This window comes from Vespula pensylvanica, chromosome 10 (assembly GCF_014466175.1).
Source record: "Vespula pensylvanica isolate Volc-1 chromosome 10, ASM1446617v1, whole genome shotgun sequence".
In the NCBI taxonomy this organism is placed as follows: Eukaryota; Metazoa; Arthropoda; class Insecta; order Hymenoptera; family Vespidae; genus Vespula; species Vespula pensylvanica.
The window spans coordinates 4,948,214-4,962,275 of NC_057694.1; the positions used below are offsets into that span (position 1 = coordinate 4,948,214).

The 14,062-nt window shown below is 39.7% G+C and overlaps 2 protein-coding genes across 3 annotated transcripts in view; one reads left to right on the plus strand and one right to left on the minus strand.

Annotated features, from left to right (window-relative positions):
• Positions 1-14,062, minus strand: part of LOC122632408 (ephrin-A5) — a 649,201-nt gene that overhangs the window by 357,839 nt on the left and 277,300 nt on the right. The window lies entirely within an intron of this gene.
• On the plus strand, positions 7,741-9,525 carry LOC122632409 (SAGA-associated factor 29). Of its 2 annotated transcripts, none has more exons than XM_043819151.1 (2): positions 7,741-7,877; positions 8,350-9,525. In XM_043819151.1, exon 2 carries the CDS (start codon positions 8,488-8,490, stop codon positions 9,367-9,369), a length of 882 nt encoding a protein of 293 aa, XP_043675086.1. In that variant the 5' UTR covers positions 7,741-7,877; positions 8,350-8,487; the 3' UTR covers positions 9,370-9,525. The 2 variants fall into 2 exon arrangements, with proteins under 2 accessions (XP_043675086.1, XP_043675087.1); XM_043819152.1 differs by lacking the exon at positions 7,741-7,877 and adding an exon at positions 7,921-8,174.

The window sequence follows — 14,062 nt, forward strand, 5'->3', positions numbered from 1 at the left end:
TAGGGGAAAGAGGTTTAATTGACGAGCAACGTCGTCGAAACGGAAATTTCCGATAACGAGTGGACCCTGCAAAAGCAGCGCAGAGAACGACGATACACGGAGCGGAAGGAAAAAGAAGGAGAAGAATAATAAACGAATTCCGTGGGCCAGGAGGTTTTTATCGTGGTCGCGATACCCACACTCGGTGCTTTGACTCGTTAGCAGTTAGCAATAACATTCGTTATTTTTATCATATCTCCGGGCCGTTGGCTCCATGGCCTTTATTCGCGAAGGAACACGTTTTGGTACTCGAGTCTTAAGATACCTCGAGATAGCCGCGCATGTTGCACCACTCTCTTATATCGCATCTCACAATATTGCTCTTCTACAGAATGTTTCGGGAGGAAACGCTCGAACGAACGAGCGAACGAAAAGAACAGTTCCCTGTCCCCAGCCATCTCTCTCTCCTTTTCGTTCCACCCTTCTATCTTTTTCCTCGTTTCGAAACGAAATGAAATTCAATCAAGAAAGTTCGGTGCACCACAAAGTAGCAGAAAACGACCGGCAAAGACGAAGGTGGACGAAGCAAGGAAATCTCTTCTTCCCTTTCCTCGAAATTTATCCAACCGATGATCGTACCCACAATCAACCTTAATACACCGCGTGCAACACTGTATCTTCTCACCGTTTAATATATTTATCTGGGATCTTTACGAGTCGCCTAACGACGTATAGCGTCCACAGAGATAATTACTCTTAAGGAACGAGCGTCTACCGACGTTTTATATATGACAACAAGATTAATTATATCCTCTCTTGAGACGCGAACTTGCTTGAACGAATTCGAAACTTTCACGGGATGCAACGGACTTCTCTACCATTGCTCCTCCTTCTTCTTCTTCTTCTTCTTCTTTCTCGTCTTCTTTGTCATCTTCCTCTTCTTTCATTTGCTCTTCTTTAGAAGAGAAAAGAAAAAGTTTTTGCCTTTTCATGTCTTACAAGACGATCTTTCGCGTCGATGCTATCCAGGAAGGAAAAGACAAGTCAACATTACCGTCTCCTTGACAAGCACTCAATTATAATTGAATGCCGTCTCATGACTCTTTTTCTTTTTTATTATACAATGTAGGGATTCAAATTCGCAGATAAAGCGTCGCGCGTGACCCTCGCAAATGGCTACTCAGGCCGAATCGTTTAATGGTACAACCTGTTAATACTTGACATGTGTTACCCATACTACGGAATGTTTCATATACATAACCAGTTATATCCTGGCCCGGAAAGCAGTCACATCGTCTCGAAATGCGCAATCCGTGCGATCGATTTTAACCACTCCATCGACACCTCGTAATCCTACCAAAATCGATCGATACTGATTGACATATCGGAGAAGGTTAATGCGACAAAGAAATCTTTCAGCTTAATCACGTTATGTCTAATTTGTATAAAAAAGAAATCGTCCATGTGACGATTTATATCGAATACCACGTTTATATTTTCCCATCGCGTCCAATCGGATAGGTTGGACACATAATAAAGCATAGACATCAGAAAAGAGAATGTGATTTACGTTTATTTTTCTTTTAAAGGGAGATCGATCAAGTGCAAATCGTAGCGTATCTGAACGACGATCGTTCGGCACCTCGGCTAACCCGCTTTTAAAGTAGTGTCGTGCGCCAACTGTGCTCTCTCTCTCTCTCTCTCTCTCTCTCTCTCTCTCTCTTTCTCTTTCTTTTTTTCTCTTTCTTTCTCTTTCTCGTTCAGGTTTAAAAGGTGTGCTGCGAATATATCGAAGGATACGATCGAAACGGTGGGCCCCCTCTTGGACCCCTCGGCGTTCCCTTGACTCTCAGTCCCGTCGACCACGATACCGTGCTCATAAATCATCAGGAAAATCAGACCCCCGGTGCTCGAGAAGAAAAGTGCGAGCATTATTACACGATATCTCGCGGTGCCGCGGTAGGCGAGCATTGAGCGCATTAAAGGGTCGCGCATTTACATAACATAAAACAGGCGTAAAAGCACACGAGCTTCTATGGGACGCACGCGATCCATGTCCAGGTACACAGCGTGAAACTCCTCTTTCGGAGGCTTCGAGAACACGTCACCCCTTACTACGATTTATTTCCTTTTTAATCCACGCTTACGATTATTTTTTCAAAGAATCAAGATATCCAAAACTATGGAAATTTTATTATCATTTATTCACTGAGTTGTCGCATATTCACGCATTGAGGATTGCACGTAATCAATGTTGATTATTAAGTTACAAAATACTGAATTATTTTTCAAATTAATTATTACATCATGGATCATTATGTAACAATAATAAAGGACTAAGATTGACTTACAAAATTCATGAAATATGTAATACATAAATATTACGAAATTTTTTCTATTATATTGATGATATTTAAAAACTCGGCTAAAAATGTTTTCTCTATAAATGAGGATATTTTTCTCTATAAAATAATTTTATTTCATGTCTCTAGGGCTTTTTGCTGCAATGATATGTCTCTTTGAAATTCGCGATTCATAAATCTAAAAAAACGAGCGAGCTGTAGTAAACAGAAAAAGTGTTTACGACTAACTCGTCGTGTAGTAAATTCCATAAATTTATGTAGGTCACTGTGTTAATATACTTGCTTAAAAATGAGCAAATTGGATTCGAATATTTTAAAAACTAAGAGTCACAGAGACTTCACATAAAATTATTTTAAAGAGTAGATTTTTGTCTATTTTTTTCAATTATTTGATCATGTGACAATTTATTACAAGTAACTTTAATAAACAATCCTTTGTAAAAGAACATTTCGTCAATGAAAAAATATAATTGTGCGTCGATTTACCAAAGAAAGATCCTTCTGCACGATTTTAATGGCCTCCGATGCATACGATTAAAAGTATGAAGTTCGAGTGTATGCGTGCCGAAGCAAGGTGTTTCAAACCTTGAAATTTAAGGTGCGGGAGTCATAAATACCGTATTTATTGGGTTTGTAATTGTCGGTAATTAACATGCTCTCGGGCTATACACAGGAACTTTTGGTTTTCTTATTACCATGTCGTGACTCGTTATAGAAAAGCGAATGTTCTCGTCTTGCATATACTCGCGTTTCACTCGCTTCGTTTTCGCTTCTCGTTCGTTTCGCTAATAATTATTTCAAAAGTTACTTTACGTTAATCGATAAATTTCAATTTATTCTTCATTTCGACGAGCTACTAATTCGTATTATAACGAAAGTCTTATAGCAATCCTCTTTCGTGTAACATCTTGTCTATTGATCGAACGACCGTGTCACCATTTATACTTGCTCACTCTCAAATTCAAACTTCTATCCATTTGGGATTCGATTTCAACTTCGGTCATATAAATCCTTTTGCTAAGTGGAGCTTGGTGATCTTTCAGGAATAAGGAGATGAGATCGCATCGGAGAGAGAGTCCCCACGTATTAGAAAGTTTTTCCAAGAGATCGGAACCTCTTCGTCTTGTTTAATCGATGGAACACGCGCTACGCCTCGTCTCCTTCACCAACCCTCTCTCTCATATTTTTTTTCTTTCTCTCTCTCTCTCTCTTCCTCTCGCACTTTTATTCCCTTGACGGATAAGAAATCTGTTTCCGGCAGTAATCTCGTTCTTTATCACGGAGTATGAAAAAGGAGAAAAAAGTTAGTTCAGATCGATGTAGTTAAGCACTTCGCTCAAAAAATATGGCCGAAGGAAATGAATTTGCTAGCGATGAAGCCGCCTTAATCGTAGCAATGTGATGGCACTCGTCTTTTTCAGTTTACCTCTTCCTTTCATTGTTCTTTTCTAGATAGCTAATTTTATCGAGGTAAATCTTTCTCTCGTTTCCTTTCACGTTAGACGTATATATACATATACATATATAGAGTTACATTCACTCTCATTCTTTTGCGATAAAGTTTTTCCCTTCTTCCTTTCTTCATCCGATAGATGAATAATTTTTTTTTTAATTTGTAAAATCACGATCAAGTTTGTGTTTTCTTAAACCATTTACAAAAGCAAATCACAGAGATACGCTTAAAGGATTACGAGGGCGTGCCGTCAAGGCCAAAGGAAGTATTTTGTTTCTAAAAGCGTTTAATGAGATTACGGCAATTATTAAAATTAGGCGACGAGCCTGATTGTCAGCCGAAGCAAAGTTTTACTTGGTTTCCTACAGGCTAAAAGTCTACACACCGTTGCAACTCAAATGCAAGAAAAGATGAGAACGAGAAAGGGAGAAGCAGGGAGATAGAAACGGGAGCGATATCAATTTGTAGTTCGTTCGATGTCTCGAGCTCTTTCTCTGGCTTCTGGCAGGCTCGACACTCTGACAAGCTTGCCGAGTTTAGTTTAAGTAAGCAAACGATCGACTAAATAAAGGGGATGGGGTGAAGCTTTCTCTCTTTCTCTTTCCGCGGCTTCCAAGCGACTGCAACGAACAGGAAAACTACGAACCGAAGTGAAAGCAACCAGACAGAAATTGATGTTAGGCGTTTGCATTTATTATTAATACATTCCCCGTCCTGTCGCTGGCTGAACCTGTCAGCCAGAACGTTTCGACCCCTCTTTTCGACCCTCTTCTCCTGTCGCCGACCTCGAAACTTTCTTTCGTATCTACTCTTTTCCTCTTTTCGTCTTCCACCCTTTTTACTGCCTTGTCAATCTCCGCTGAATTTAATATCGATCCATCGGCCATACTCCTTAATAATGTAACCAACGTTAACATGAAACAAGTCGTTTCTCTTTTTACCTTAGCTCGATAATGCTTTCTCTCTCTTTCTCTTTCTCTCTCTCTCTCTCTCTCTCTTGTAATTGCACACGCGTGTTTCCTCAAAAACTCTTCATCGTCTCGTTACTACTTTGTTGTTTATTTTGTTTATTAGGACGTTTAATTTGAGCGACACGCGACTAAAGAAAAACTTTCGATTTACAGGTAACTTGCTCGATACACGCGATCGTTTTCATAGAAAGTTAAACTTTTTACTGAGTAGCGTGAAGAGAAAACGAAAATGTCGACATTAATACTTATATATAGACTAGAAAGGCAAACGTGTGATCGGCGAATTGGAAAAAAATTTATTTGGCCATCGAATAAAATGAAATGAGTAGAAAGAAAAAAAAAAGAGAGAGGAAGAGAAAAGAGAAAGAGGAAAAGAAAAGCATGAACTCTAATAATATTCCAAATGACACGAAAAATATTATTTCTTGCGGAAGAGTGAATGGAACGGTCAGTTCGCACAATCGATTTTCCTTTTTCCTGCCGATAGTTCAGCTGCACTGGTGTTTGTTGAAATAATAGCGTCGTGGGAAACATACTGCGATTCGATTAATTTCTTTCGCTGAAACGAGAACCTTCGCTCGCTGCGTAACACAATGCGTGTTATTTTCTCCCCTTTTTTTGAAATGAGCTCGCATCCCCACCAATTCCGTTAGCACCATCGTCCTAACCAGCATATGGCAGTAAAGTTCGGGAGGGTTATAAAAAATGAAAGTGAAAAAGACGATGAGCCGTGAACTAGGAAGCTCACAGTCCAATCGTACTAATGCATATCGCTTTTACATTACGTAGCGAACCAAAAATCTCAGGGTGGCCTTCTTCCAAGGGAGAAAGCCGATAAATGTATGCCTCGTGTCGTCACCTTCGGCCATACTTTACCGTAAATCAAACATCACGCAGGCTATCTCGTTTCTTCCTCTCTCTTTCTCTCTTCCTCTCTGTTTGTTTCTTTCTTCGTTTTCTTTTTCCTTAGCGATATCATTCTCGAGGAAATTTTCTAGAAGAAACGATAAACTCTGGAGGATATCTTATCCTGTTCTCGAAAAGTTATATGTATCTACCTATATTACTTTCAACTTCAAGCTTCTAATTTACCTTTCCGTTCTTCCGAGAAATACTTTTTGATTTATCGAGCGACCAAAGATAAATTACAGTACGGTCGGTGAACAGTAATTTGTTTAATATATTTCTATGTAAAAAAAGAATCGAGTAAGGAAAGTGTTCGGCTCTTTTAGTTTTCTCGTTCTTTGCTTTTTCTCAATTTCGGTTATCTTGCTGATAAACGAAAATCGATAGAACGGCGATAGACATAAAAATACGAGAGTCGTGACGTATCGATCTCTTTATTTTGGCATTTTTCTTTTCCTCTCACTTTCGTATTCTTCCTATTTCACTCGTTCCATCCTTCGATTTTTCCATCCCTCTTTCTTATCAATCGTGCCTGTTATTCGATGCTCGTCGCTTCGCCGGCAGTAAATGTACCTGCGTCTGACATTTCCATTCTGCGCCTTATGCAGGACTTTCCTTTGAAATATCGTCTGTGCGTATATCTACAATGTATCCAGCATCGTACTCGGTTTAACGACTGCAACAGGTCGTTAAGTCGTGCATCGTAAAATGTCAATATTAGAAAATCGAATCAACCTTGAATACCGGAGGGCACTCGGAGAGACAAAACTGGGAAGTTGAATTACATTTTTCTTCCCTTCTTTTTCTTATAAATTTAATTTTTTTACTGAACATTCTTATGTTCCTTATAACGATATTTATGAATATATAATTGTCAAATAGCAAGACAACGAATCTCATTTAATGTTTTATACTTTTTTCTTACCTTCAATCTTATTATCAACGAATGAAATTAAACTTATATTTAAATATTTTTCATCCTTGATTCCAACGAGTAGACGAAAGCTTTTAGTCGGTAGGATATGATCGAGTACGTACTTAAGAACGAATCCTTTCGAACACTCATCGTCTACCTCGAACTTAGCAACCGCTAATTCGAAAATGGTTTTGCCTCGCGGGCTGACATTCTTGAACATTACTTGCGGTATCGAGAGAATAACGGAGTAAAAGCGAGAGCAACCAGGCACGCGTAGAGAATGGTATTGTACATAGAATTACCCCGAGGTTGGAGATCTTCTTACGCCTCGTTAGACCTCTTGTTTCGTCTTTTGAAATATCGCAAGAGTATTGTGTATATATACATATATATATGTACATACATTATCTACATAGATATTATCCAGGTTTTGCGGTTGCTAAGCTCCATAATCTTCTATCTCTTTCGTAATACCTTTTAATAGAAACTTTCATTTTGAAAATATCGTCTCTTCGCGTAAAAACGTAAAAAATTTTCTTTAAATTCATTAAATCTTGTCCAAAATCAATTTTACTTCGTAATCAATCAAATTTGTTTTTATTACTTAATATCGTACTTAATAAATGTATCGCTAATTGCAGATACCGCATACTGTATGAAAATGATCAAATTTGTTTTATCGAACGACTTAAAAATATCACGTTTTTTTCTTATTTAAAATGTATTTAAAGTTCGTAAATCTGAGATCGCTTATAAGCTGCTTATATATGATCAGTTCAGCATTCTCAATCAAATCTTTTGAATCTTGATCAAAATGAAGGCTTGCAATCTATCGCAGCAATTTCTCGTTTAATAATATCTGTTAGAACAGAGTTTTTCATTTTATTATCATTTCTCTCTAAAAGATTTTATCGAATGTTAATAACTTTCAATTGACTAAATATTATAATTTTCATAAAATTATACTCAATAAATATAGAAAATCAAAAACCAGCATTGAAAATGAGCCGCGAAATGGAAAAGAAAATACGCCACGAGCGCGTGGACAAAACTTTTTACGGTTCGTTAATTCGGTCTAACACCAGGAGGGGGCAGCACTACCTTGATAGAAGGTTCTACGACGCGTCGGTAGTGGGAGAGACACGAGCAGTATGGCGCAGAAGCACACGCACGTCGGGTGTATACGCGAGCTACGCTTTAGTACTGCTTGCTGCTTCGTGTTAGAGAGACGATTTTTGTGTTCTTTGCGTTTATCAAACCGATTAACGAGTTTCATTCTCGATAATAAGGTATGTTTTTCGAGTCTTTGTCTACAGTGTCACTCGCCAGAAGAATCATCGTCAAAAATACGAATATCGATCCGTTCTTTGCAATACGTCAAGAGGTGACGCGTTTGTGAGGTTATGTGACATACTCGTAAAGCGAAATTTAATTTTGTAACGAGTTTGATAGTGCGATTAAGGATCTCTTAATAATAGATTAGAGTAGTTAAAATCGTATCGAAGAGGTTATGTTGACGTTTAGTGTTATGAATCGAAAATGAACTTTCTAGTGTCGTAACGAAGTGCATACTTATGAAATATAAGGTCGTGAGTTCAAATCCTCTTGGCGGAGAAATTTTTTTTTTCTTTTTATATAAGTGCCATTACCAATAGATGAGATCGAAAGATTTAAAAGCTAATTGGCACTAACCACCGCGAATTATTATTTAATGTATGTATGTATTTGAATATTATTGACGAGTTTATTTTGTTCTTACAGAAAAGCAGTCGTGATTTATCGGAGAATCACTATGTTAATATCTGAAAGATAATCGATAATAATTAAAAAACTAAAAAAGCCACTGCAGATCGTTCTACTCGTACTCTATCTTACTCCAGAACTGCTGAAATCAAGAAAATGCCATTTACAGCTGATGCAGCGGCTACTCAGATCCAGGAACGTCTTCGGAATGTATATCAGCTGGTTCACGATATCGAGGCACAGAGAAATCGAACGGAACACAATCTGAATAATATCGTGAAAACGCACGAAAAGGTTACGCCTGAAGATAAGGTTTCACCGTACTATCAACAAAAACTAAAGAATCTCTATAGCGCAGCAGTTACGGACGCTCAACAAGAAGAAGAGATTTTGCGGAAAGCTCTTGGGAAGATCAATGAAATTCGTGCGATAAGAAATGAGAGGCGTATACAGGCGAGAAATGCGGGTAACAAAGAAACGATCAGGCGTGGCGCATTAATGAAGATGCTGTTAAGTACAGCACAGACGCTTCCTCTTTACGTTGGTAAAGCACCAGGAGCAAAAGCACCTCCATTGTGCGGTGCTGTTCCAGCTGAGCCCACCTATATCGCAAAAATGGGAGACATGGTGGCTGCTCTGGTAAAAGGATCTGAGGAAGAAGAAAACTGGATCCTTGCGGAAGTCGTCCAGTTCAATCCCACGACAAACAAGTACGAGGTCGATGATATCGACGAAGAACAAAAGGATCGTCACACTCTTTCACGTAGACGAGTCGTACCTCTTCCACTGATGAGAGCTAATCCGGAGACCGATCCTCACGCTTTGTTCCCGAAAGGATCCATCGTGATGGCTCTCTACCCTCAGACAACGTGCTTTTATAAGGCCGTCGTCAATCAATTACCTACCACAGCTACGGAAGAATACGAGGTACTCTTCGAGGACGCCACTTACGCCGATGGTTACTCGCCTCCGTTAAATGTGGCACAACGTTATGTTATATCTATCAAGGAAAGTAAAAAGAACAAGAGCCAATGTTGAGTCAGTATTAATAAGTTCTATATATACTACTATATCTTTATGTATTTACATCGTAGATTTTAAGCGTTTGATAAGATTTATTTTATAAGACATTTGTGAAAAATAAAAGGAACGCGTTCACCGTGGTCGTCGATACCACCCTTTCCCATCAACGAACACTTGCTATCCTTTTCTATGAATTTTTGAACGATAACGATCGAAAAAACACACTCTCCAATTTCCGACCTTTTCCCATAACACTCCTATCAGTATTTAACGGGGAATCGATTTTACTCAACGTTTAAGTAAACTATCGATAATTATGGATAATTATGGATATATTTCTGAGACGTTAAAATGCATAGGGCGCACATACTTGAGGATAGTAAATTACACGTCGTTGGAACTTCTCGAGGGACTAAGCGAGGTCGTACGGATAGGAAAGATGCGTATATACCGTTAGGGTACTATTTCCGTGATGCTTTTAGTCGGCTGTAATCGACGTAGGTTATACAAGGATAATGTCGACATTAGTGTACGTACGCGGGAGGACCTCGATGTGAACTGTTTTGACCTTTCGCAGTATCGGCATTCCATGATCGGTTGGCGACGTAATTTCTTCCTGCATTGGAAAAGTATTTGCAAAGATGGGAAAAGGACAAAAATAAAACTTCAATCGGAGAATAGATCGTCCGAAGCATATGCAAGGGAAGAGAGGGAGCATAAAAGGGGATTCCATGCAATAATTAATTATAAAATCAGTGATCACCGTAGGACATCAAAGCGACTCAAAGCCGATGCTACCACAATCGATGGTTCAATGGATCCGGCCAATTCCCTTTTATTATTTAATTTAATCATGCCCTTGCTTACTATCTACAAAAATCTCGTTGAACATATATAATATCTATATATATATATATTTAATTAGCTTGCAATATGCTATTAGTTTTCTACTGTTCGTGCGATCAATATTAACGTTAAGTTGTTCCATTCTTTATATCTACGAATATATTCTCTATCGGTTCGTGTTATTTGAAGAATTTTTTGAAAAATCTTTTTCCTGGTTAATCGGTGCACGAACATCGTGACAACTCGTTACATCGTATAAACTCGTGGAGTAACTATATCGGTGAGGAACTATCGAAATTAAGATCGTCACGACATCGAAAGGTACCTTTTGCCAGGGGAAGGAAATGTTATGATGTAAAAAGAAAAGAAAAAAGTTGTAATCCCCGTCCTTGTAGAATATCGCGAGATACATCGACTGGTTTAAAAAAAGTAGAGACGATCCGCGAGCGAAATCGTTTTCGATCTGCTATCTATATCCGTCGGATAAGGTCTTGAAAAGTAAAACTCTGCTGTTTTCGAGCGAGGGAATATCTTTCCATTTTAAGATAGCTAGTACCGCCACGTCGACAGAAGCCATTCGCAGTCATGGAATTAATTCAAGCGGCGATTAGCTTTGGCGAGTCGAGGGGCGAGTTTCTTTTCGACGTTGGACGACCTTCCTCTCGCGAAGTTCAACGTGACAATGCGAATTCCTTTCACAAAGTATGATATGTATGTGTAGATACATATTGTACACGGAATACGTTGTACTCGAATGTGTGAGTTGCTCGGATACAAGTGGAGACGAAGCATGCAAGCTACCGGAAGCTAAGGCGAACTTGCGCCCGGGCACGCGAGCCGTCCTTTTCACCCTCCGATCTCCGATTGTAGGAACCTTTACTTCGTCTTTTCTCTTCTCTCTCCTCGCTCCTACCAGTTCTCTTCGTTCATTCGTTCCACGTCTCAGTTATCTGAGTAATGCCTCTTCGTTTGGTTCGCCCTGCCTACTTGCTCTCTCTCTCTCTCTCTCTTTCTTTCCCTCTTTCTTTCTCTCTTTCCTCGTTTCAGTCTTCCCATCTTCTATCTTTTACTCTCGTCTTTCTCTTTCGCCTGTATAACCCGATCGTAGGTAGGTGGGTCCACTCAACCCCTTCCAATAATGGCGCACTGTATTTTTCTTCGGAGCTCGTAATTACGGCCAAGTGGTCGTGCACACTCTCGAGCATATTTTATTTCGCCCGAGATCGATCGTAGCGAGGCCATAGCCATCATGGTCGATATCCATCATTTGCTCTCTTCGTCGCACACTATTTTCCAAGACTCACTGGACCTCTCCTGACCACGACAAGTCCTTTGTCATTTTTGTAACCTGCTTCTTTCTTTTTTCGTCAAAAAGTCTTCACATCGTTACACGATTTCTTTATTTCAACTATTTTCTAATAGTATTCTAATGTTTTATGACAAAGACTATTCGTTCAATGACTTTCAAATTTTTATTCTTTATGTTTTAATTAATACGCCCGGAAAGAGAGAGAGAGAGAGAGAGAGAGAGAGAGAGAGAGAGAGAGAGAGAGAGAGAGAAATGGATCGATAATTCTGCTTAACGAGTTGCCAACGTTTAATTCAACTCCAGTTAGTAAAAAAACTGTCGTGAATTTTAAGTGACGTAGTAATGAATCCGACTATGTTTTTGGAAAGAAAGACTTAGTATTAATAGCTTCTCTGCCTTTGAACGGACGAGAAAAATCTGAGGGCTCGTTTATGGTCACTATGGTACGAGAGAGTAGACCCATCGATAAAGTGGCCCTTCTCTCTTCTTCTCTCTCTCTTTCTCCTTCTCGTTCTGAAGGATGCGACGTTTTCGTTTCCATTTAATCTCGCTCGATTGAATCCGCTATCATCCTTTCTCGTACCTATGATATCCGTTCTAGCACGATTTCATTGGACGTCACTAGCAGCATTTTCCTTCCCAAAGACGTTAAAAAAAGAAGGATCCTACGGTTAATAGCTTTTACTCTAGAAGAAAGAAATAAAGAAAGAGAGAGGAAAGAGAGAGAGGAGAAGATCGTAGATTCATCGAAGGTAGTGCCTTTTCGAGGACGGTACGGATCCGGGTTTAGCCTCGTTTTAGCCGCGGGCACGAGCGAAGAAAGAAGTAAAGCTTCGGCGCAAAGGCGTTTCGAAAGCTGATTCGATCTAAACCTATTGGCTTTCGCTAGAGCAATTTCTTCTTCGATACCACAATGTTCGGCTTGCTGGCTCTATCGGGCATGCCGGTAAGCACCGGCACGTTCTTTTCTTCCTTTTATACACGAGCGACACTTTAGACCAAGCGATAGCGTTTGGTACTGCCGTTATATTCCTCGTGCTGTCTTTCTCAAACAGCGACCAGTAGTATCGGCCAAGTACCACATCGAGATGCACTTGGAACGTCTCGCTCGACTTCGAGTACCTTTCACTAAAATCGTCTAACGGCGGCCCTTCGGCTATGAAACTCTCGCCTTGCGAAAGTAACTTTCCGCGATTGCTTAAGTGCCATTCCGTAAAGGAAACGCGAACCTTTTAAATGGACCGACTTATCGAGCTAGGAAATGAGATTGTTAAGATATAGAAATTGAGATTTCACGGATGAATCCTATAACGTAATTACTTTCGTTCAAAAGATATAGAATTAAGGAAATTACTTGTATTCAATATAACTATTAGTACCTACTTGTGATTTCAAAAGTTTTACTTTCGAACGATCACGTTAGCTAGTTCTCTGTGTAAAAGGATTCGGAACAAAAAAGAAATCGTTCGAAGAAAGAAGATTGCAATATTCTTGACGTTCCTAACGAATTTAAAATTACTACTAAACGTGCTAAAACGCGTTCTCTCTTCGGACATCCTGAAGCTCTCTTTGCGACGGCGGCGATTTGTTAGGTTTTTTGTCGGGAGTCCGGCATTAAAGGATGGAACGGCGTTCTCGCTTACATATTTCAACGGGAAATTTGTCTCTCGCAGTCGGCGAGAGAGCACGATCCACGATTCCAATGTTGGAATCACGTTCTCGACGTGGCCGTTGCGACGACGCCCGACTCTCGTGCTCGCCCGACGGCTAGGGAGAAACGGACGAATAATTCATAGGCGGGCGGCTCCTCGTTAATTAATTGCATTTGCCAATGAAGGCGGGGCGCTTTAAAACTTCCATCATAATTCAGACTATAATCGGTTATCGTGGTCATTATCGTCTCGAACACAGAAAATGCGATCTCCGCGTGTGTACATGTGTGCACTCAGCGTGCGTGCGAACGGTATAGCAGTGTCGTTTAGTTTTACGACGTCTTGGTGATCCTTAAAAGAATTTTAATTTTCATCCACGTAGATGATCCGATCTTCTCTTGTTCTCGTTCCTCGTTGGAAGTATAATTGACGGGACAGTTTCAACGAGGCGTGCTCGAGAGAAGGATCGATCGATTGTACCGAACCTATTGCCGGTGAGTACTTTAGAACGTCCATAAACAATGTACTACCTAAATCCTGGCTAGTCGTTTAGAGTATCTACGTGATAAATTTTACTTTGCCGATCGCAGGTTCTTGCCCGTCTGTTACGATACACGTATAGCAAAGGGCACAGTTTGATTAGCGATGCTTATAAAATATCGACAAGTTGACCCATTTAATATTTCGAGAAATGTCTATGTCAAAAGGGATGATTAATTTTCAGTTAGTACCAATGATATTAGTTTTTAATGGATTATCATCGTTCTGGGAATTATAATAATTAGCTTTGGGCTTTGTAAACCGGACTAATCCTATATGCTTACTTCGAGATCCTGACTTTGTCATCTGTCGGTACTCGTCGCACGTTTGTATTCGTTAGTAAGCTTAAGTTCGTGTAAAT

Excerpts from the sequence above, each read along its gene's own strand:
- LOC122632409 (XM_043819151.1), top strand. The coding sequence starts at position 8,488 with ATGCCATTTACAGCTGATGCAGCGGCTACTCAGATCCAGGAACGTCTT.